This window comes from Sus scrofa, unplaced genomic scaffold (assembly GCF_000003025.6).
Source record: "Sus scrofa isolate TJ Tabasco breed Duroc unplaced genomic scaffold, Sscrofa11.1 Contig53, whole genome shotgun sequence".
NCBI lineage: Eukaryota > Metazoa > Chordata > Mammalia > Artiodactyla > Suidae > Sus > Sus scrofa.
In genome coordinates, this window is record NW_018085237.1 from 1,397,100 (window position 1) to 1,422,463 (window position 25,364).

The 25,364-nt window shown below is 37.5% G+C and overlaps 1 protein-coding gene and 1 pseudogene across 1 annotated transcript; one reads left to right on the forward strand and one right to left on the reverse strand.

The window, feature by feature from the left end:
• Window positions 1–8,094: 8,094 nt before the first annotated feature.
• LOC100519409 lies at window positions 8,095–9,011 on the reverse strand (annotated as a pseudogene).
• Window positions 9,012–15,265: 6,254 nt separating this feature from the next.
• Window positions 15,266–16,210, forward strand: LOC110258896 (olfactory receptor 140-like). The gene has a single exon (XM_021082140.1). The coding sequence runs from the start codon at window positions 15,266–15,268 to the stop codon at window positions 16,208–16,210; it is 945 nt and encodes a 314-aa protein (XP_020937799.1).
• The last annotated feature ends 9,154 nt before the right edge of the window (window positions 16,211–25,364 follow it).

The following is a 25,364-nucleotide window of genomic DNA, read 5'->3' on the forward strand; positions in this document are numbered from 1 at the left end:
TTTCTCTTTGCTTTTCCCATGGTTGATTTCTAATTTCATGGCGTTGTGGTCAGAGAAGATACTTGAGATAATTTCTATGCTCCTAAATTTATTGAGGTTAGCTTTGTGTACCAATATGTGGTTGATTCTTGAGAATGTTCCATGAGCAGTTGAGAAGAATGTGTATTCTTCTTTTTTTGGATGTAGTGTCCTGAAGATATAAATTAAGTCTAACTTTTCTATTGTTGCCTTTAGGATCTCTGTTGCTTTATTGGTTTTCTGTCCAGAGGATCTGTCCATTGATGTGAGGGGGGTATTAAGGTCTCCTACTATCATTGTATTCTCATCAATATCTCCCTTTATGTCTGTTAATATTTGATGTATGTATCTGGGTGCTCCTATATTTGGGGCATATATGTTGACGATAGTCACATCCTGTCCTTGGATGGATCCCTTAATCATTAAGTAGTGTCCTTCTTTGTCTTTCTTTATGTCTTTTGTTTTAAAGTCTATTTTGTCTGATATGATTGTTGTGACTCCTGCTTTTCTGTCATTTCTAATGGAATGAAATATTTTTCCCCACCCTTTCACTTTCAATCTATATGTATCCTTTGTCCTAAGGTGAGTTTCTTGTAGGCAGCATATTGAAGGTTTTTGCCTTTTTATCCACTCAGCCAGTCTCTGTCTTTTGATTGGGGCATTCAGTCCATTGACATTTAAGGTGATAATTGATAGATATTATTTATTGTCATTTTGAACCTCGTGTTCCAGTTGATTCTATGGTTCTCCATTCTTCCTTTCTTTTTTTTTCGGTTGGATGGTCTCCTGTTATTATCTGTTTGAGTGGTTTTTATTTTCATTTTTTTGCAAATGCAGTATTTGGTTTTGGCTTGTGGTTGCCCTGTTTTTTATGTCTGCTAACCCCTTCCTATAATTGTGTGTTTTAGCCTGGTTGGCCTGTAGATTCAAACACTTCATTACTGTATTAAAATTAAGAAGAGAAACTTACAAACAAACAAAAAGGGTCGATTTATTTCCTAACATCCTTTGCCCACATTTTATGATTTTAATGACTCTTTTTTCTTCTATATAATGTTATTTTGTTTGAAGCATGTTCATGATTAAATCTGTATGCTGGCTTTTTGAGTGACTGCTCTCTGATTGTGGTTTCCTCAGTCCTAATTCTTCCTCTTCTTCTTCTTTTTTTTTTCTTTTCTTTTTTCTTCCCTTTCCTTCCTTCATTTCTTTTTGGTTTAGAGAAGCTCTTTCAGTATTCCTTTTAGCCTGGGTTTTGTGTTGCTGTATTCTTTTAGTTTTTGTTTGTTGGAAAAAAATTATTTCTTCTTCTATTTTTAATGATATTCCTGCAGGATAGATTATTCTAGGTTGCATGTTTTTTCCTTTTAGCACTTTAAATATCACCTGCCATTCTCTCCTGGCCTGTAGTGTTTCTGTAGAGAAATCAGCTGATAACCTTCTGGGGGTTCCCTTTTAGGTAACATTCTGCTTTTCTCTTGCTGCCTTTAGGATCCTCTCTTTATCACTAACTTTTGCCATTTTTATTATGATGTGTCTTGGTGTGGGTCTATTTGGGTTCAATTTATTTGGGGCCCTCTGTGCTTCCTGTATCTTGAACTCAGGATCCTTTAGATTTTGGAAGTATCCAGCGATAATTTCTTCAAATATATTTTCCATTCTCTTACCTTTTTCTACTCCTTCTGGAATTCCTATTATTTGTAGATTAGCCCACTTTATATTATCCCATAAGTCTCTTATATTGCTTTCCTGTTTTTTCATTTTGTTTTCCATTATTGGGTGATTTCCATTATTCTATATTCCATATCACTGATTCATTCTTCTGCATTATTCATTCTGGTTTTTACTGCCCTTAGTTCAGTTTGCATCTCTGCAAATGAATATTCTAGTTTTTCTTGGCTCCTTCTTATATTTTCTAGTTCCTGTCTGAGGGTGTCTGCATTACTGTTCCTATTTTCTCTTAATTCCTTCAGTATTGTCAATATTTCTCTTTTGAACTCCAGGTCTGTCAGAGTGCAGAGATCTGTTTCATTGTTGACTGTTTTAGTTGAGTTCTCCTGTTGGTCTGACTGGGGGTGGTTTCTCAGCTTCTTCATCTTGCTTATTGTTTTCTTTTTCCTGAGGGAGTTGTACTCTCTGTGACCGGGCAGTATTTGCCTTGTCACTGCTGTGGAATGTTTCCAGAGGGCTGGTGTTGTTGGTCAATCTTTTTTGAGGCAGTGTGGCTTTTCTGGTGTGTTGATGGGACTAACAGTGTTTCTTTGAAGCAAAGGAGAACTTCCTGAGGGCAGACAGGACTTGGAGGTCCATACCACAATGATTTCACTCAGTCAGGCAGAGCTTTCTGTGGTGTTTTTAGGCTGTGGGTTTCTTGCAGGGGGTTGGCGGTGTTGGGCAGCTGTTCCTCAGGAGTGCAGCACCCGCTGAGGGCTGGACCACCTATCTGGGTCACTGAAAACCCAAGAGGCTCTTGCCTAGAGCAACCCAACTCAGAAGGACGGCCTGAGAATGTAGGCAGATCTTTTCACAGTCTGGCCAAGCTTGTTGTAGCTTTTCTGCACTTCAGGGTGTCCTGCCGAGAGCTGGCAGTTCTTTGCAGCTATTCTGCAAGAGTATGCCTCCCTCTGAGGGCTGGAGCAGCTAGCTGGGCCCCTGAAAACCCAGGAGGCTTTTCCCCAGGGCAGCCTGACTCAGAAAGACTGTCCGAGAATTAGGCAGATCTTTTCACGGCCTGACCAGGCTTGCTGTAGCTTTTCTGAGCTGCAGGGGGTCTTATCTGGAGCTGGCAGTCCTGTGCCACTGCTCTGCAGAAGTGCGGCTCCTCCTGAGACCTGGAACAGCTAGCTGTGCCACTACTAACCCAAGAGGCTTTTCCCCAGGCCAGGCCAACTCGGAAAGACTCTCCGAGAAATAGGCAGACCTTTTCAAGGCCTGGCTAGTCTTGTTCTAGCTTTTCTGGGCTGCAGACATTTTCTCAGGGTGGTGTTTGGTGCCACTCCGTGGGGGTGTAACCCCTCCAAAGGGCAAGCAGGCCTGTGCAGGGACAGCCCCTGTAGTGGTAGGCTTCAGGCTATTGTTGAGGCCAGTCCTCCCGGATGGCAGGCAGCCCCAGGTCCAGCGAGTGCTTAGGGGGTGGTGGGGGTGGGGGAGGGGATGTACTGGGAAGCATAGCTTTCTGTTAGCTAGCGGGCTGGTAGGCTTGCTTTGGTGTGGGGAGTATACTATGGGGACTCTCCCCTTCTTCTCTCCCCTCCCCCGCACGGGCACAGACCAGGCTCTTCTCCCAGGTACCCTCTGATGTGGCTTTCCACTTCCCCACCCCTAGAGTATTGTTCCCTTCCTCTGCAACAGCTTTATTTTCTAGTCTCCCAGGCAGTTTCTGCCCAGTCAAACTTGGCAGACCGATTTCCAGACCTCCCAAGCAGCCTCCACTCAACCCCGCCCCCCCAGCCCTTTTCGGGGGACTAACCTCCAGAGCCGAGGTCTCGGTGCCCATCCCCCACCCAGGAGTCTCAATTTTTGGTGACTGTGCCCTTGTTCAGATGGTCCGTTTGGTTCTTGATCTGCTTCTCAGAACTCCAAGTTACTGCTACACTCTTCTCTGCATCTGGAGATTCCCCCGGTTTGTTTGATCTTTCCCCCGAGTAGGTGACTTTTCAGGGTGCAGGATCCCTTTCTTCTCTTCAGTTCCCTCTCGGGAGTGCCCATCCAGCTCAGACTCACCTTCTCTCACTCTCCTCTTTTCTCTTGTTTTACCTGGTAATGTCACGAACTTCTTGCCGTTATTGGATTTTAGGTTCTTCTGCCAGTGATTGGTTTCTGTTGTGTGTGAGTCATTTATCCTCTAGATGTGGGTTTTTTTGTTGTGTTTGTGGGGGAGGGTGAGCTGTCCCCATACTGTTCTGCCATCTTGTCTCCTCCTTCAGGTAGAGATCTTGAAGAAAGTGTGCAGGATGAGGAACTTTCATCTTCAGAAATAAATTAGAGTGATTTTGGAATAAAAACAAACTTATATACCTGCAAAGGCTACTATTGAAGTAAGTGGCTCACAGTACGGATAAGCAGTCACAGCCTTTTAGGGATAAACAATGCATTTTGAGGTCACTCAGCTAGCAGAGGAGGCTGAGAGATTCTCACATTTTATTGAAACTACAAAGTCATAAACTAACCAGACAGTGTCATAAACCCTTTACATTCATGCATATGTACTCATTCTAGGCACACCTGCATACACTGGGAGGCTCTCAATAGTTAGGAGGAGCAGAGGCATCAGGCTCTGTGAATGCCACTCAGCATCTTTCCCCACACACCACAGTTCATGTTCAGTGGGAACTTGTACAAAGTGGCCATAGCAGCTGGAATGGGATCATAAAGATTGTCTTCTTCTCACTAAGGCTTATTTGGCTAATGCTGCAGTTAGGTATCCAATATGCAAATAACAGTGGCCATCAGAATGCCTCTGAAATATAGTCACATTCTGGTAGGATTGGTAAAGCATTTGAGTAGCAGTGTGATTATATTAGACAGCTTTCTACTAAGTCAGAATTGCAAAGATAATGGCTTTCCTTCTAGGAATACTAAGGTACTGGGGGCTTTATTTGCTTAACATACTCTTTTTCTTACCAGGTTTTTCCTCCAGTACTTGTGGATGTAGACTTCATAATGCCCTTTTCTTATGACAATGGTGTTCACCAATGTTACCTATACCGAGAAATACATTAGATAGAGAGGAATAGTAACAATCTTCTCCAGTCCACAGAAATAATTGGTTTTACTACTTATACTCCTATTCAGAAGTAACTGTCCTGATAAAATTGAGAGCAATTTACATTGTAATTAAAATCCATATGAAAGCTTCTTCTGAATGCTTCACGACCATAAACTGCACATAAAATATTCCCAATAGTGCTTTAAAAACTTACACTTAGTGCCAATATTACACTTAAACATTTTCAAAAGCATTGTCTAAAACATCAGTGTCATATGTTTAATTGCAGTTTTATTATTCTTATATATTTTTTATGCTTTCTTATGATTACCCTTACCTGTAGTTTACCTTCTTACTAGGGTCTTGGTAGTGTTATTTAGACTTGACTTTGGAGTTGAAATCACTTTTCCATAAACAAAATATTGTGATTATACACTTAGACCAGTGAAAGTTACAGTATCTGGCTACATATTGATAATTATTTGGAGAATGAGACTTAAATGTTTCTCCTAAGAGGATAACATTATTTTATAAAAATAATTTTTCAGAGTAGTTAAAGATCTTTTTTTGTAGTCAAATTTCAGGAGTAGTAGAGCTGGGAAATATATGTCTTTTATATTTAAGAATAGGTTTAGTACACCAATTTTATTTTTTGTGGGCGGTATTTCTTTCTGGCATGATGAAATTTCCACTTTCAATTAACCCACACCAAAGAACTTATTTTCTATGACTGCAATACAGCAATTAAACCTATTAACATTACTTAAAAAGAATATGGCTTATAGGAATTTTGTTAGTACTGGTGGAAAATAGATAACTTTTAGAAAATGAGAGTCTGAGTTGAAATTAATAGGTTTCCTTTATGGAACATAGTTTAAACCGGGCAATTTGACCTTAGTATTGGTCAGTGTCTCACTTGGGTTAGTATTTGTTGCAACTAGTAGTGATTATATACCTTGGATTTAATTTTCAGGTTATTATGTATCCCTCCCAGTACTGATTGGTTTTTCCTGCTCTGAGAGGAGCTTCTACAATTTGGAAGAATGCTTGGTTAAGTATCACTTGTTTGCATGTTTCTACTGCTACTGTTACTAATTATACCCAGAGAAACAAGGGCATCATTCAGGTTTTGTTTTTGTTTTTCTTTTTTTTATTTTTTTTTAAATTTTTTTTTATTTTCCCACTGTACAGCAAGGGGGTCAGGTTATCCTTACATGTATACACTGCAATTACAGTTATTCCCCCACTCTTTCTTCTGTTGCAACATGAGTATCTAGACATAGTTCTCAATGCTACTCAGCAGGATCTCCTTGTAAATCTATTCTAGGTTGTGTCTGATAAGCCCAAGCTCCCGATCCCTCCCACTCCCTCCCCCTCCCATCAGGCAGCCACAAGTCTCTTCTCCAAGTCCATGTTTTTCTTTTCTGAGGAGATGCTCATTTGTGCTGGATATTAGATTCCAGTTATAAGTGATATCATATGGTATTTGTCTTTGTTTTTCTGGCTCATTTCACTCAGTATGAGAGTCTCTAGTTCCATCCATGTTGCTGCAAATGGCATGATGTCATCCTTTTTTATGGCTGAGTAGTATTCCATTGTGTATATATACAACCTCTTCCGAATCCAATCATCTGTCGATGGACATTTAGGTTGTTTCCATGTCCTGGCTATTGTGAATAGTGTTGCAATGAACATGCGGGTGCATGTGTCTCTTTTAAGTAGAGCTTTGTCCGGATAGATGCCCAAGAGTGGGATTGCAGGGTCATGTGGAAGTTCTATGCATAGATTTCTAAGGTATCTCCAAACTGTTCTCCATAGTGGCTGTACCAGTTTACATTCCCACCAACAGTGCAGGAGGGTTCCCTTTCCTCCACAGCCCCTCCAGCACTTGTTATTCGTGGATTTATTAATGATGGCCATTCTGACTGGTGTGAGGTGGTCTCTCATGGTAGTTTTGATTTGCATTTCTCTTATAATCAGCGATGTTGAGCATTTTTTCATGTGTTTGTTGGCCATCTGTATATCTTCTTTGACATCAACATCATGAATATTTTCTCAGGTCAATCTCCCAAAGCAATAGAAATTAGAGCAAAAATAAACCCATGGGACCTCATCAAACTGAAAAGCTTTTGCACAGCAAAGGAAACCAAAAAGAAAACAAAAAGACAACTTTCAGAATGGGATAAAATAGTTTCAAATGATGCAACTGACAAGGGCTTAATCTCTAGTATATATAAGTAACTTATACAACTCAACAGCAAAAAAACCAATCAATCAATGGAAAAATGGGCAAAAGACCTGAATAGACATTTCTCCAAAGAAGATATACAGATGTCCAACAAACACTTGTTTTTGTTTTGACTGACTCAGATACGCAGAAGTTCCCAGGCCAGAGATGGAACCCACACCAACAGAGCTGTGACCTAAATTATAGCAGTGACAAATCTGGATCCTCAACCACTAGACCACCAGGGAATTCCCACTTTTTATTAATATACATTGCATTAACATTATATCACTTTTAAAAATCAAAATTATATTCATTTCATATTTCCTTTTTTTTTGTTTGATCACTACTTTTCTTTTGAGTAATTTGTGCTCATAAATTTATTTCTTAAGTTGTTTCCCCTCACTATAGTTATTATTATTTTTATTATTATAATTTTGACTTAATGCCCAGAATATTACAGTTTGGATGTTGAAGTCCTTGTTGGTTCACACTTATAAAATAAAAGAGAAGACCAAGGAGTTACACAGTGATTAGCAAATGTCATATCTATGGTTACCTGACCAATCTTTCCTTATTAAGGAACATATATAAGAGACACATAGATTGAAGAGCTCATGCTTCTTAACTATAGATTTACTGAGTTATTTGATGAGTACCCCTGGGCCTTTTTGCTAAAGCTTCCAGGAGAAAATGCTTTAGCAATTCTGTTATGGGACTGGAAATTGATGATTTAACAAAATTAATAATCATTTGAAAATAATAAAACTTAATTTGGCATATGTATGACTTCTAGGAAATAACAGCTGGATATTATTTTATACATAGCAGTCAGCCAGAAATACTCATGCTAAAGAGCTGTCACTTTATGAAAGCAGAAGTTTTGGTTTTAAGTTTTTTGGTAGTTCCTGAAGTAATATGAAATTCAAAACAAATTCTTACTTTTATATTTAAATATTATCTCAAATTATGCTATTTTTTTCATCCTAAGTCTCTTGAATTTTCATGTAACAAGGGTGCAAATTTTCCTACATGTATTATAAGAATTCTTTACCCTAATGGAACATAATGACAGCTCTTCTTGAAAAATAATGAAATGATTAAATATTGCCTTTGCATCTCCCTAAAATGACAGAATCTTGATTTATTTGAGGAGTTTATTCAGAGCCTCTTTCACATCCTTATTCCTCAGGCTGTAGATCACTGGATTCAACATGGGGAACACCACAGTATAAAATGTGGGAACTATTTTGTCCCTATCTGAAGAACAGCTCAATTGTGGACAGGAATAGATATAGAGGATGGAGCCATAGCACAAGGTGACAGAGATGAGTTGGGAGGAGCAGGTATAGAAGGCTTTGAGGCGGCCCTGGGTGGAGCGGATCCTCAAGATGGTAGTGATGATGAAGAGGTAGGAGGCCAGGATGAGCATGGCAGGGGTGATGACATTGGAGGCCAGGAGGAAGTACATCAAAGCCTGGTAACCTTCCTCCCTGCCACAAGCCAACTTCACCAGGGTAAGCAAATCACAATAGAAGTCATCAATGACATTGTCATTACAGAAATTCATGTTAAAGTTTTTTTGGTGATGATGGAGCAGTTAATAAAGCCACCAAGATATGAGGCTGCAACAAAGAATGCACAGAGCTTTATGGACATGGCCTGAGAATAAAGCAGTGGCTTTGAGATGGCCATGTAGTGGTCATAAGCCATGGCAGCCAACAGCTAACACTCACTGTAGGCCAGTCCGGCAGAGAAGAAGAACTGGGCTACACAGCCAGAAAAGGAGATGTTTCTGCCCTCAGATATACAAGTCACTAGGATCTTTGGGGGTATAGACAGAAGAATACCAGAGATCCAGAAAAGTCATATTCCCAATGAAAAAATACATGGGTGTGGCAGCCTGGAGTCTTTACAATTCAACACTATGATGGTGGTATTTCCTAACACAATCCCAGAATAGACACCGAGGAAGACAACAAACAGGACCAGCTGCATCACAGGGTCTGTTGTGAAGCCCACCATTATGAAATCTGTCACTGTGTAATTGCTTCTCTCCATGGCTATAGGTAATGTCACGTAGGAGATGAGAAAATCAGTTGGGCTTGACTTACTGTGCTGAACATGTAGCAAATATGCTAAATAAAGGGCATTATATTACTTTCAAACCTTGATGTATAAGTATAAGCCATGTAAGTGCTCATTTTGCAACATAAACCACTTAAACTTTACACTTATACTCTGTTAAATGGTAAACTTAGGTACATAAAAATTTTCAGGTGTTTACTTGAGCAAACATCCATATGAATCAGGCAGTTGCCAAAGAGGTTAAGCGCACTCTTTAGGTAGGAGCTAGGGGAAATATCTTTATAGAGAGGACACTGAGCAAAAAGGATGTCATTTGATTTGCTATAGATTAAGTGTTTATCTATTCTTTTTCCTCTAAGTTTTGTTGAGATATAATTGACAGATAACATATTAATTTAAGGTGTCCAATGTACTAATTTGATATATGTTCACACTGCAAAATGATTACAGTTGTGTAGTTAATATACATCACCTCATATAGCTACATTTATTCCTCTTTTATGATTTTTATTTTTTCCACTATGATTGATTGACAGTGTTCTGTCAATTTCTACTGTACAGCAAATCGACTCAGTCATTTCTTTATATCCCTTTTCTACTGTATTATTCTCCCTATAACAGCTCACTATCTAGTATTACCTATATCTTATTAGTTTATTCTCTTTCCCTTCACTAGAATATCTCCTTACCTTATGTTTTGATGGAAAAAGATATGTCAGTTCACTGTCTATCACATCTTAATTAATAGGCTTTTTATGAGGATTGGGGGCTGTTTATTTTAAATGAATCACAGTGCAGACTGAGAGCAATTTGGTGGCTGGGCAATATCTTTGAAAACAGGGGTTTGTTTAAACTAAAATTAATTTCCAGTGGAAATAAGTTCCAAATTCCTAGACTCAGTTTTAAACAATACTTTCTGATTCTTTTGTTTTCTGGTTCTCAAGATTATATCAGCATTTTATTATTTATAAAATGATAGCTATCAATTTTGAATACTTTACTGTGAGTCAAGCACTATGCTTGGTTTTTCATAGCATTGTTTATTTATTCCCATAGCATCCATTATAGGTGTGTTTAATAGCATTTTAGATTAGAGATAATTTTGCACGAGACGAAATTGAGTATTACTGAGGAACTTGTAATTACAGAATTAGTTATGTGGTGTTATCTTAACCAAGAGACCTGGGACTTGGCCACAAAGTCACCTACTTTCATATATGATATTACGTTAACAGTTACTCGTGGCCTTCAAGGGTCCCTGTCTTTTTGGTTGTGACACCTTAACCCAAAACAATATGATAATGCTGACACTCAGATGCTGTCACAGGGAACTCCTCATGCATGTGGTTTCAGATAAATACTTCCACATACTGCTCAAATCATCTTCTGGCAGAGTCCTATGTCTTTTCTCTTTTCAGCAAACACTGACTGTGAGTATAGAAACATTCTACTCACTCCACCCAGGTCCAGGACACTTTCCTGTAACTCTAACAATCACAGACATCAAAAGACCACACTGTGAATTCAGATTACTTATACTTGCTCAGTGTCCCCAGTGTATATGATTCCTTAAGCATCTGAGAGGTTCATAGCTTTGGCTTTGAAAGGCTCTAAAAAGCAATTAACCAAAAAGTGGGTTAACTTTATTTTGAGTCAATTGTTCCATGCAAAACAAGTGATCAATTTAAAAAGAAAGGATGTTAATGAATTATAGTTTGAGAAACTACTTTTTGCAAAATACCTTCCCCAGGATCATTTTTTTTAATTGTCAAACAACTTTAAGGAGTGTGGAGTGTAGTTCACATTAAAGACAAGAAAAGAGATTCAGAGCAGTTAATTAACATGTCAGGGCAACCTTAGAAGAGAGTGCATTCAGGATTTAAACCTAAGGCAATCTGATTAGGTAATTTATCATCTTTCCCCTACACCAAGAATGCACCAAAGACACATAATCATTGAGTATTCAGCTATGACACTGATGCTTTAAAAGTGGACTGCACTTATTCTGAGTGTTTATACAGGCAAATTTTGGAGAAAACATATTCAGTCTTTTAATTCATTCTTTTAACTTTTTAATCTACTCATTACCCACCTTTTATTTTTTGTCTTTTCTAGGGCTGCACCTGTGGCATGTGGGGGTTCCCAGGCTAGGGTCTAATTGGATCTGTAGTTGCCCGCCTATGCCACAGCCACAGCAAGGCAGGATCTGAGCCGAGTCTTCAACCTACACCACAGATCACAGCAAAGCCGGATCCTTAACCCACTGAGAAAGGCCAGGGATTGAACCTGAAACCTCGTGGTTCCTAGTCTGATTTGTTAGCCACTGAGCCATGAGGGGAACTCCTATTGGAGTGTTTAATCACAGTAGGTTGAGTCCTGTGGCTTCAGCTTTCCGAAATAACTTTCCTTCATGACACATGCTGCTCACAGAGACTGCATTCTCTGGAGCCCATCCAGAGTTATATACAATTTATTTTTCGTCTTATTAATGCAAACATATTGGAATATGGTAAGTGTGTTTCTATATGGGAATATTCCTGAGTTGAATTGAATTATATTTATTTACAAAATAATTTCAGATACTGGTATTGATTTATTTAATATAGTATTGTTGTAGGTCTTACAATCGGAGGTGCTATAAAAGTATTGTGACATTTTTGTTGTAAACCAACAACTTTAAGATAAGGAAACTGGCACAGGATTTAGTGATCTAGCTTTTTTTACCCTTGGAAAATAGTGCTCTTATCCCATGTGGTGTATTTTCTACTTATAAATTGTGAATATTATTGCCTAATATTTCTTTTCCATAGGCATTATTTTGAGATTAAATTTTAATTATGAATAAAGGCATTTTACCATCTTTGTATATAAAGATGGAATTATTTCCATCATTATCTTGTATATCTAATTCCAGAACTGGCACAGGAAACAACTTCTTTGAAGATGTAGTGTAGTTTTTACTTGGTGTGAAGTGCCGATATTATAATAGGATTCATAATGATTCCCTAGTGTACATCAGAAAATGATATTTAAATATTATGTTGAGCATGAATGGTAGGAAATTAAGAATAAAACATTGACATTCCTTTGGTGGCTCAGCAGGTTAAGAACACAACATAGTGTCTGTGAGGATCAGGTTTGAACCCTTGCCTCGCTTAGTGGGTTAAGGGTCTGGTGTTGCCGTGGCTGTGGAGTAGACCTGTAGCCACCGCTCTAATTCAAACCCTGGCCCAGAACTTCCATATGCTATAGGTGTGTCCATTAAAAGAAGAAAAAAAAAGTATAATGAAAAAAATCGAATAGTTACCTACCTGTTTAATTTATATGTTTGTCAATATTTAGGCTCCATATTACACACATTTCTTAATTAAATACCAGATTTCAGATATGATACATTTGCTGTTTTTTTTTTCCTCATATTACTCAATGCTCATATAGACCTAAGGGATAATTTACAATTAAAGATGCAAAGAATTATATGAAATAATTGGATTGTGTTCATGATCTGCTAATGATGGTGAAATAGCCCTGAGGTCCAATTAGCCACAGTTTAGAAACTTCACAGCATTTGCCTTCGAGAAGAATATATGATAGCACTTTTAAGACTCAAGAGAAAGGATTTATGCAAAGGCCTCATCAAAGACACTTAGTGTAACTGTGCTAGTTGGCATTTTTAATCTTACAACCTCTTTCTTTGTGACCTAACAGCTGCCAGGTGCCCTTTCCATGGAGCTATGTCAGACAAATTCATAGGTGAGGTTTTTTTTCCAGCAAATCATATTCATAAACACTTGGGTTTCAATGGATCTTACAAATTTATATAATTGCTTCTCATCCTCACCAATCTGTGCTTTAAATCCCTTATCCAGCATGCAAAACATGAAGATGGACTCAAGTACATTATTATGAATTTAGGAGTAAAATCATTTGGAGTAATTTTCTCAGTGATAAATATTTGCTGTTAGAAAAAAATAAAGTGAGATTTAAATTATGTAGAATGATTATGCAATTCAAATTTGCATCCAAAATTATCTCCAATTTACATTATAACTGAAGAATATTCCTAGATGTTGCACACATTTTTGAAAAACACTTCTTTTTCAAAGTACACATTGATCAAGGAAATGTACTCTATTTTAATAATCCATTTCTCCAACATTAAACACCATGTCTTTCTAAATTTTCCATAGCTCTTAACAATTGTATCAACACATACATATACATAGTGATTTATATATTTACATATTGTATTGATACACACATATATAAAATTAATATATATATAATGATTTTTCCCCTTTAGAAATATTTTCCTTTAGTTTTTTTCCCTAGAAAGAATATTGTTGAAAAAAAGAAACAGCGATTTTTACTTCTTTTTTTAGCTAGAAAGAATATTGTAGAGACAAAAAAGAAAAGAAGCAATGATTTTTATTTCTTCACAGTTATTTATAAATCACTTTCAGTAATTATATCTAATTCTCATTTTATTAACAGAATACACTTCTCTGAAATATTGGGGGAGTCCATCTCAGAATAAAGGAATGTATTAAAGTTGCTGCACTTTGTTTTCATGTATGTATAAAATTTCATCTCAGAAAAATGAAAAAATAAAGATCTTCAATTATCTTTGAAAGAAAAAAATACATGCTTTTTTCAGGAATACATTGATTATATTCATATTTTTCTTCCCTTCTCATTGGGAAATCCATATCCTCCAAATTTCGCAATCTATTTTTAGCACAGTAGCCTGTAACCAGGAAAGATTGAGGAAGGATGCTGTGAGAAGATGGGAGAAGAAGGCATGAGAATGCATATATAAGAAATATAAAGGAGTGGGAAGGTCATTTATATCACGGATAGATGACTTTCTGTTATTTGGTAATGAAATTTCATGGAATTAAGGGCATTTAACAGGGAGATGCTTCATGGCTTTTTGTGAACATATTCATATACATAGGTAGCATCCAGTAAATATTTGTATGATGAGTGAGCTTTTAGTAGGTATTTACAGTAATTAAAAGGCTTTAGATGTGTTTGTGTATGCATGTACATGTATATATATATATAGTGCAATACCTATGATACTTAGTAATCTATTTCTTTTTGCTTTTCACGTTAAATTTCTATTTTTAAAACTTTGAAAATAAGGATTTCCTTGCTTGATAGATCCTTACATATTGAACACCTATGCAAGAGTTTTGTTTTGTTTTTATCCTAATCTACGGAAGCAGTAAGTTTACTGAATATGACAATGTTATGTTTTGTGTTGCACAGAATTAAAAAAATATATTGATTACTAAATATAGTATCTTGTTAGTAAAAACATCCAGTAAGAGTCCTCTCAAGAGTCAACTAGTATATTCACACTCACCATATAATATGGGTCAGAAAAAACTGGAATGCCTCTTCCTTTCAAATATTTATTTCCATTTTTCGTAATATAGAGAGGAATGCTAAACAGAACAGAAGGATGGAAACACTTGAATTCCTCCTAAGTATATGATCTGGAGAAGCATGCATGTTCTCACCCATAGAGAATGGCAGTTCATAAGCATTTATTTAATATCTAACAAGTTTCAGACACTGTAGACATTAGGCCAGGCACTATGGTAATTGAGGAAACCGTTGAATAGCATATGAGTTTTGGTAGGTACCAAGGAGGGTGTTGCCAACAACATATACATCTCCCTAACCTGGCTGTTTATGGCAGATAATTATTGACAATGTCTTTCTTTCCACATTTTAGAGTGGAGGATTCAGTTGTCGATTTTCATGGATGAGAGAATAACTCTTACCTGTATGAGGGCCTCTCAGCTTACACTATATATCTGAGAATTAAAGTGTGTAACTTAACAATCTCAGAAAAGGGCTCAGAAACATGAGACACTGAAGTGACATACAACATCACTTGGAGATGGAACCAAGAGGAAAACCCAGATCTCTCAAAGATAGCACAGTGTTTTCTCAGTAAATTACACATCTGCTGTTTCCCTATAGATGTTTCACAGGTGACAGGTACTAGGTGTCTGAAGATGTAAAAGTCATCATGGAAAAATCAATAAACAATTAAAATAAGAACTGGGACAAGATGGCCAACCACATGCTCCTGACTGACAGTGACTATTTTATTTCTCAAAAATTGAGACTATGATTAGTTCCTGATTAATAGGTATCATTCTTTATTTTTTGTAGATAATTCAGGTCTCAGGAAGGTGTTCCTTTGCTGAATGGATCTCCCCATGCCTCCCAACAATGTGACTGAATTAGTTCTCTTAGGACTCACACAGAATCCACACTTGAGTAAAATACTCTACATGGTCTTTTTGTTCATATACCTGGTTACCCTACTGTCAAATCTGTTCATTGTCATTATCATTTCCCTCAGCCCCACACGTTCAACTCCCATGTACTTCTTTCTCACTTACATGTCGTTCATCGATGCCTCCTTATCCTCTGTCACTACCCCCAAAGTTACCATTGACCTTCTCTATCAAAGGACAACCATCTCCTGGGGTGGCTGCCTGACTCAGCTGTTTTTAGAACATTTCCTGGGAGGATCAGAAATCATCATTCTCATTGCCATGTCTTGCGACCGCTATGTGGCTATCTGCAAGCCTCTGCGCTACGCAACCACCATGCGACATGGGTTCTGCCAGCTCCTGGTGGGGATGGCCTGGGTTGGAGGGATACTCCATGCCATTGTGCAGATTCACTTAGTCCTTGACTTGCCCTTCTGTGGTCCCAAAGTCATTGACCATGTCATGTGTGATTTCTTCTCACTGTTGGAACTTGCCTGCACTGACACCTACTGGAGTGGAATAGCGGTATCAGCTAACAGTGGGGGCATGTGCTTGGTCTTTTTTTTCATGCTAATCATCTCCTACATGGTCATTCTGAACTCTCTGAAATCCCATGGCTCCGAAGGAAGACACAAAGCCCTCTCTACCTATGGCTCCCACTTTACAGTAATGGTACTCTTTTTCATCCCTTGTGTATTCAGCTACGTACGTCCCGTGGCTACATATCCTGTGGACAAGTTGGTGAGTTTGTTCTATGGAAGCTTCCCTCCCATGTTAAATCCTATCATTTATACAGTGAGAAACACAGAGGTGAAAAATGCCATGAAGATTCTTTTGAAGAGGAGAGTAACTTGGGGTGTGCATGATGCCTAGAAATTGATAAAATGCACAGGGAGTTGCAAAATGTAAAGGAAAACTGAGAAATCTTGTAGATTATTGACACAAAAAAGGCCAATTCTAATATTTGTTGATTATTTAATTGTCTAGGCCTTTATTAGGCATTTTGATAACATTTAATATTTTTAGTAAGCCTTTAATGTACATGTTCATCACTTCAGAATTGACAATGGGAAAAAAACCTACATAACCCTAGTTTAATGAGTAGAGAGTATGTTTGATTTCAGAGTCTTACATGACTTTACTAAAGTCTTTATTTGTGTTACTCAGATGGAATTTGCTTTTCCCAAGCACCTTGGTCTCAGAACTTCTTCCATTTTTGCTAAGCCTGTATTAAAGCAAAGATGGGATAGCTGTTCTCAGTAGCTGCCTAGGAAAGGAACAGTTGCAAGAAGGAATCATAGCAGATTTTTTCTAATGTGATTTTACAAAAAGCAAAAACAGAGCCCTTCATGAAAGAATAATTCATAATCCATTTTTATACTTAGCATAAAATATAAGCCAGAAAATTTTAAAATTCCTCTAAATTTGCTCTATATACCTAAATACCCTATGGCTCAGAGCTTTGAATATAAAAGAAATGTTTTCATTTTCCATACCATGACGTGAGTCATTTGAAACAAGATTAGGTATCTTTTATCAAAGTTGAACATTAATGACATATGAGTAGTATCTAAAGCGATTGCTTTATATGTCTGATACATATATTTACATTACATTAATACTGTATTGGAGTTCCCATCATGGTGCAGTGGTTAATGAATTGGACTAGGAACCATGATTGCATGTTTGATCCCTGGCCTCGCTCAGTGGGTTAAGGATCTGGTATTGCCCATGAGGTGTGGTGTAGGTCGCAGACGCGGCTCAGATCCTGAATTGCTGTGGCTCTGGCATAAGCCAGTGGCTACAGCTCCAATTAGACCCCTAGACTGGGAACCTCCATATGCTGCAGGAGTGGCCCTAGAAAATGCAAAAAGACCAAAAAAATTAATTAATTAATTAATACTGTATTGACTATAAGGCATAATCCCATCACTTGATTTACACTATGAAAACCTCTAGTTCCATTGCAAGTGTCTCCATTTTACAAAAGAGCAAAGTAAAGCCTAACATGTGTTACTAATTTGCTTCCCTTTCACATTGCCCATGCTTCCTCCATAAGTTATGCTAGGAAATGGTACACTGGAATGCAGCTTCCTTTCAAAGCTTTAACCATAAGCTTCTAATCCAAGTCTTTAAAACTCAAACCTAAGAATTCCCCATTGTGGTGCAGCAGAAATGAATCTGACTAGGAACCATGAGGTCATGGGTTCTATCCCTGGCCTCGCTCAGTGGGTTAAGGAACCAGAGTGGCTGTGAGCTCTGGTATAGGTTGCAGGTGAAACTCGGATCTGGTATTGCTATGGCTGTGGCATAGGCCGGCGGCAACAGCTCCAATCAGACCCTTAGCCTGGGAACCTCCATATGCAACAGGTATGGCCCTAGAAAGACAAAAACAAAACAGAAATGAAAAAAAAAACCCTCAAACCTACTTTCTTTCCAATGAAGTGTGGTTATCTGTTAAGTCTATAAACAGCAAAGCCATCTGCAGTCATAATAATTAATTCACTTTGAAATTCAAGGAGGTATCATCCATAAGATATAGACTTTCTCACATGTAGCAGTATATTTCATCACTGTAGTTATTTTTCTCTCTTTGAACATTCAAGCTATGCCATTTCACTTTCACAAAAGACCATCACTGGAATGGTAACAGGTTTCTTTGTGTCTGTGGGTGTGCAAAAGCAAATACCCCCTCCAGATTTCTTTCACATAAGTGAAAAAATGCTCTAACATTGACCTTCATAAAATCAAAATGGCTGAGTTGAAGCTTCAGAAAGTGGGAGATACTTGCAATGTGCTTCTCACTATCTGGAGAATACCAGGAAATTCCATATTATTACATCTCTGTTCATCCAAGCCTCTCTGCCTCCAGCACTCAAATTCACCTTGCTTCTCACAAAATCACTTTCTCCAAGTCAGTGGTTAACCTGAGCTCTTACTTCCATCATCTGACCACATATTAATGCCCCAGAATGGTACTGGGGAGAATGTTTACTAAGTTGTGCATGGCGTGCTCCAAGGAGGCAAGAATATACAATAGAGAAAAGAGAGTCTCTTCAACAAGTAGTGCTAGTATCAACCAAAAAATTGTATGACCTAAACTTTGAGAGTTATGCTTTATTTGGTGGGTATTCTGAGAACTCAAGCATGTGAGAGTGCATCTCAGATAAAGCAGTGCATCTGTGATGAAGAGGCAAGGGGAGGAGCCAAGATATATGGGAGGTTTTGCAACAAAAGATCAGGAAGTCAGGACACCAAGATTACTATTAATAAAGGAAAACTTCATAAATCAAGTTAAGAACTTAGAGCTTTTCCATGTATAGGAATATACAGGGCTATGGTATCCCTGAGATCATTTCTTGGATAGGTACCTCAGCTCTCTGGGTCAGTGTCCTGTGCTTTCTCATCCTCAGTCTCCTCAGGGGGCATTCTCTGGGATCTCTGCAGCAGGTGGCTGCTAAATGGCCGGTACTGCTTGTTTCCATCCTGAGTTCCCTCAAGGCTTACCTTCAAAGTGGCTGTAATGTGGTGGTTTGATGGCTGCCACATCCTTTGTTTACTCACATGGCCTGCAACATTTTCGTTCACAATCCCTCCTTTTGCTCCAAAAAATTCAACCAATATCTGAACAATTTATGTCCTATGTCCCTAGGAATTTCATCCCAGATCAGGTGAGATCTGTTGATGTGCCACTCTTGGTGATAATTTATGGATTAGGCCCCATTGAGAAGTTAAAATTCTCAGGAACCTCTGTCTTACCACACTAATATGATCCAGGAAATATTTTCCTTTCTTATTCCCTCTCATAGCTAGAATCACACTATTAGAATTATTCTATGTCATAAATATGGTCTATTTATTCATGATGTTCAGACATGTTCAGTTTTATTGGGGTCTTGGATGCACATTGGTTTATGTAAAAGAAAACATCTTATAAAACAGATAGGGTATATGTCACACAGCTGCTAACATTGGCAATGTCATAGCACATAGCAACAGGGAGATACAAAGCAAAACAATTTGAAAAAACTAGAATTAAAAATGTACTGAATTTTAATCTGGTTGCAATAAACCAACAAATCCACAGAAGACCTATCATTCTAGAATGATCAGCTAGAGTGAATAGGATGGTTCATCTTTGTTCACATAGGTATAATTTATCAGTCTGTTGGGGGGAATACACAAAAGGAAACCTTTCCTGGAAAACAAAGAACAAAGTCCAGTGTATTTCCAAAAAATATCATAAAGTTATAAATGATATTTATGACTTCCTTCAGTTCCCTGATTTAAGGAATGTTGATCTGGATGAACTCTTCAGGTTTTCCATTAGAGTTTTGCCATTTGTTACTCAGTTCAGCGATGTTCTCTAAATGAAGGCCACCAGAACCTTGAATTTGTCAAAATGTTCCTTTTATGAATTTTCTTATAGATCTTCATTTTAAGAAAGATTTAATGTAAAGATTGCCCATAAAGGACAAAACATAAAATGGCATTGTTAAATATTTGAATACAACATAATTGGCAAGATAAAGGGAGATTTCTGTGATATACAACATTGTAAGAGAGTAACAAGAATTATAACTTGTCAGGGCATGTCAAATTTTAGGAATTTCATATACATGTTGGACTATCTATAATAAACACATTTATCTATACACTATAATTGAGTTTATCTCCAATCACTTGACAATGTTTCTCATGCAATTTAACAAAGCAAAATTCAAAATGAACAAGGTCAAATGTCACTGTGAAACAATACTTATTTATTCAACCAAAATCCCAAGAATAAAATAAAAAAGCAGGAATTCCCATTGTGGCACAGCAGAAACAAATCCGACTAGGAACCACGAGGTTGAGAGTTCAATCCCTGGCCTCGCTCACTTGGTTAAGTATCCAGTGTTGCCATGAACTCTGGTGTAGGTCAAAGATGCAGTTCAGATATGGCGTTGCTAAGGCTGTGGTGTAGGCCAGCAGCTGTAGCTCAGATTAGACCCCTAGCCTGGGAACCTCCATATGCTGCGGGTGCAGCCCTATAATGACAAAATAAATAAATAAATAAATAAATAATAAAATAAAAAAGCAAATACAAATCATTTAAAGGCACAGAAATTCACATGATATCAATGGCAGTGCTCAAAGAAAACTTTGTTCTCTTAATACAGCTAGAAAATTAAATCTAGTCTTGTGTTAGCTTCTTTTTTAAATTTTTTAAATTTGTAATGGTGGGGTAATCCATGCGATAAGTTTTACAGTGTTGTTGGTATTCAGTATGTTCATCCTGTGTGCTTGAGGACTCAAAGCTTTGCAGGGAGGAAAGCGTCCTCTCTACCTGTAGCTCACTCATTACAGTTTTACCTTATTCTTTGTGCCTGTAATTTTGTGTATTTGTGAGCAATAGCTACTTTCCCATGGAGAAAGCCATAGCAGTATTCACTATTATTCTTGCTCCCATGAAAAACCCTGTTCCTTATACAGTAAAAATACAGAGGTCTGCAATGCAACTAGGATGTTACTAAACAGGAAAGAAGTACAGACAATAAATGACCAAAAATGAAAATTTTGTTTCTATCTTGATCTTTACATTTTCTTATTTTATTACTCAAAATTTCTTCCTTACATCTCACTTGATTCTAAAAACACCTAAAAGATATCATGATTATTCCTGTCCCACGCATGAACAACATGCAGTTCCAAGAAGTTAAATAACCCACCCAATATCAGGGACAGGGCTAGTATTCAGATGTCCATTCTTCTGAAACCAAATTTGATTCTCTTTCAATAGTTTCAATGCTGTCAGAGAATAGACCATTCCCTCAGAACCTCTCTTATTTTGTAGTAATGGAAAATTTTACTTTACTTCCCTTTATGGGTCAGTGTGTTACAGACCAGACTAGGATACATGAGTTTGTAGGGTCCATCCCTGGCTTTGCTCAGTGGATTAAGTATCTAGCATTACCATGAATGGTATGTAGGTCATTGATGTGGCTCTGATCCTGCCTTGCTGTGGCTGTGGTATAGGCTGGCAGCTGCTGCTCAAATTTGACCCCTATCCTATGAACTTATATATGCTGCAGATTCAGCCCTGAAAACAAAAACAAACTAAACAATTATTTCTACTTATGTAATTATATACTGTGCTTACATATAAAATAAGTGGGTTCTCAGAAAGCTCTAGGGACTACTGCCACCTAGGATTCTGTGCAATATGAAATAGAAAGAAGACACTTGCCAGTACTCTCTTGACACATAACTGATACAACTATGCTAAGGTTATTGGAGTTCTGATTCTGTGGGATGAGTTGTCAATGATTATAAAATTTAATGGCGCACTATTTAAGCTGAAGTGAAAATTTTGAGGTGTTCTGTAATGGTTACAACATTATAAAGTTAAGATGTTGTGTTCTTAATTTACAGAAAAAAAATGAGTATCAGAAAGTTTAATTAGATCATAGGACCTGTAAGTCAATTTGAGCCTAAATACTCTTCCTCTATATCCTGTGATCCTTACATTGCACATAATGATTTGGTGTTTTTAATTGATTATATTTTGTTATATAAATATATTTTTGATTATATGCCATAGGCAGTGAACTTCTTGTTTGTTTGGTTATTTTTTTTTTACCTTTTATTTTTTTTCTACTGTACAGCATGGTGACCCAGTTACACATACATGTAAACACTTTTATCTCACATTATCCTGTTCCATCCTAAGTGACTAGACAGAGTTCCCAGTGCTACACAGCAGGATATCATTGCTGATCCATTCTGAAGGCAATAGCCTGCATCTATTAGATTAACAGTTATTAGTAGCAATTATGTTTGGGTGCTTTTCAAAAACATGCGGTAAAACATATCAGTAAAATAATACTACTATTAGACATTTGGCTTTCCACTTAGTTCCTTGAATCTGGAATCCTCTTAGAAAACTGAGGAGAGGAGTTATAAGGAATATGTATATTAAAAAAAAACCAAAAAACAGGAATCATTACTCCACAGTGGACCAAATAAAGAATTTCTCAAATGAACAAGTACCTAACTTATAAAGATTTTTTTTGTGAATTAATTGTGGCTCTTTTCATAAATGAAGTCTGCTTCTAAAATAAAAATGAGTACAAATGTGTCTATATATCATAGATGTGTTCAAGTTTCCTCTTTTGACATGAAGATGCAGCTCCCATTTCCTGGCCTCTATATGCTGTATTGAAGAAATCAATGGACTCTGGATGGAGCAATGTTTAGCAAGCATAAGGTGGTTAGGAGAACATGATGAAAAACAGTAGCTTCAGGATCAGGAGACAGGGAACTTATTTCACACTATGCCATCACCTCCTGTTTTAACCTTAAACAAGTCGCCCTGTTTCTACAAGTAATTTACTTAGGTAAATTAGAAGGAGTCGCTAAGTTCTGAGATTTTTCACAGGCCATTGTGTTTATTGGGATAAATATTGTTCTATTTTCTTTTATTTCAATAATGAGCAAAATTTGAAGAGTTCTGAGACCTCATTCCACCCCTCCTTCCTGGTAAACAGTTTAGGGGATGTCCTAATGGGATGAAAGACTTTTAGAATGGATTAAAACAGTATGAGCTCAGCACTTGAGCACTTTGTTATTATGAGATTGATTATCTACCTATTGAGAAATGTATGAAACTAAGAACAATGTAGGAGGTACCTGATTTTTGAGAATTAGTCTCTAAACCTACCAAATATCATACCTTACCTCAATTAGTTTCTGATAAACAGTTCTGTGAGCCATATACAATTTCTCCTGCTTTCTTTCTGGTTTACCCTTCAAGTTTGAGATCCTGTGTTGCCGTCTCTTTAAGGTTATAAACCACTCTATCCCTGGATTTATATTCTGGAAACACTCTTTTCTGGTATTAGCCCAGGAGCTCCTCTTGTGAAAATTTCCACACTAGCCAGTTCATGTAAATGAGTCCTTACACAAAGTTGCCATAGCAGCTGGAATGTGCTCAAAAAGATGGTCTTCTCACAGCGGACCTGAGCTATATCTTCGTTTACAGGAAGGAGTAATGAACAATTTGTGTGGCAGGATGATAAGTTTTCACTTCATACTAATGCAAACTTTCAGAGTTAATGACTTTTATTTCAGAAATAATCACATTTTGGGTGGATTTACATATAAGCTTCACCCACTCTCTTTCCTATCAGCTTTCACCTGCAAGCATTGGTCAAGAAACCAGCCATTTTCAAAAACATAGTATTCCATTACACTTTATATCTACCAATAAATACCAAAGGAAAGGTAGAGTAACCATCCCCTCCAATTCACAGAAACAGTTGGTTTTATTCTTTGTCCCAACATTTGGAAGTAACTGGCCTGATAAAATAATGGAGTGGCTCTTTGAAAATGTAGTCATGGGAGTTTGCGTGGTGGCACAGTCGTTAATGAATCTGAATAGGAACCGTGATGTTGCGGGTTTGATCCCTGGTCTTGCTCAATGGGTTGAGGATCCAGCATTGCTGTGAGCTGTGGTGTAGGTCGCAGACACAGCTCAGATCCATCATTGCTGTGGCTCTGGCCTAGGCCGGCGGCTATGGCTGCAATTAGACCCCTAGCCTGGGAATCCCCATATTCCATGGGAGCAGCCCTAGAAAAGTCAAAAAGCCAGAAAAACAACCAACCAACCAAACAAACAAACAAAAAAACATAGTCATGGTTGACGAGGTGTCCTCTAGGTGCACAACATTCCTTTAAAAGAGCAGCCAATACATTGCTCTATCTTCTCTTCATTAAGAATGTGCATACTTATACGGCCCCTGTGGTGGCCAGGAATACAAGTTTTCCAAAGGTCCAAGTATAGAGACTCTCCTTGTCTAAAGGCATTAACTCATGATTTCTGAAATATATTTCTCCATGTGTGTCACGGCCATGCTTCCAAAAGTCTGCCCACAACTAATAACTGAATGAGGATACCAATGAATATCATCCTGTTAGACACAGGACTCCCTCACATAGTCTTTTGTTATTACATGAAATGTTTTTCCAGATTTTACTTCCCTACCTATGACCTTGTACTCAGCATATTTGGAAGTCTGTGTGTCCGAGGGTGGAATGTGTTCCCAAGGCAACCCTCTCAGTGTTCCGAGCAGTTGGAATCCAGGACTGCACCCTGGCCACGTTGTGGATGGATCTGACTCGGGTCATTCTACTGGGCACAGAAATTGATCCTAATCACCGGAGAGAAGTGAGTGGGATGACAAAATATGGTCAAGAAGAATTCTGTTTGGAACTCAGGGGATTTAGCAGTCTATTTTTGGACACACTGGATGTAATTTTCAGATTAATGTGCATCATTGTCTGTGTTATCAGCCTTCATAGCTCTGAGGGGAGGTCCTACATTTTGGGGGAAATTCTTGCTGAAATTTCATTTTCTGCCACTGTTTATTTCATTACTGCATATACAGACAGAAACAAGGACACATTATGTTTTATTGACATAAATCACATTAACATTGCATCATTTTTAAAAATCAAAATTATATGCAACTCATATTCCTCTTTTGTCTGCCCCCTACACAAATTTTTCTCTTTTGATTAGTGTGTACTTACCAAATTTTATTTTCTGAATGAGTTCCACCTTCCTAGAGTTTTCATTATTTTTATTATAATAATTGTGTTTTGGTGCTCAGAATATCACAAGTTGAAAGTAGACACTCCTATAGATTCACTCATTTAAATTAAAAGAGGAGCCTGGGGAAAATAAAAAAAATATATTAAAAAAAATTAAAACTTATCAGACACAACTTAGAATAGATTTACAAGGAGATCCTGCTGAATAGCATTGAGAACTATGTCTAGATACTCATGTTGCAACAGAAGAAAGGGTGGGGGGAAAATGTAATTGTAATGTATACATGTAAGGATAACCTGACCCCCTTGCTGTACAGTGGGAAAATAAAAAAAAAATTAAAAAAATACAAAAAATTAAAAAAAATACAAAAAAAAATGCAGACACAAAGCCCCCCCCCCCAAAAAAAAAGAGAGGAGCCTGGAAACTTATATA

Bases quoted from the DNA above. Each gene is read 5' to 3' on its own strand.
- LOC110258896 (XM_021082140.1), top strand. From the start codon at position 15,266: ATGGATCTCCCCATGCCTCCCAACAATGTGACTGAATTAGTTCTCTTA.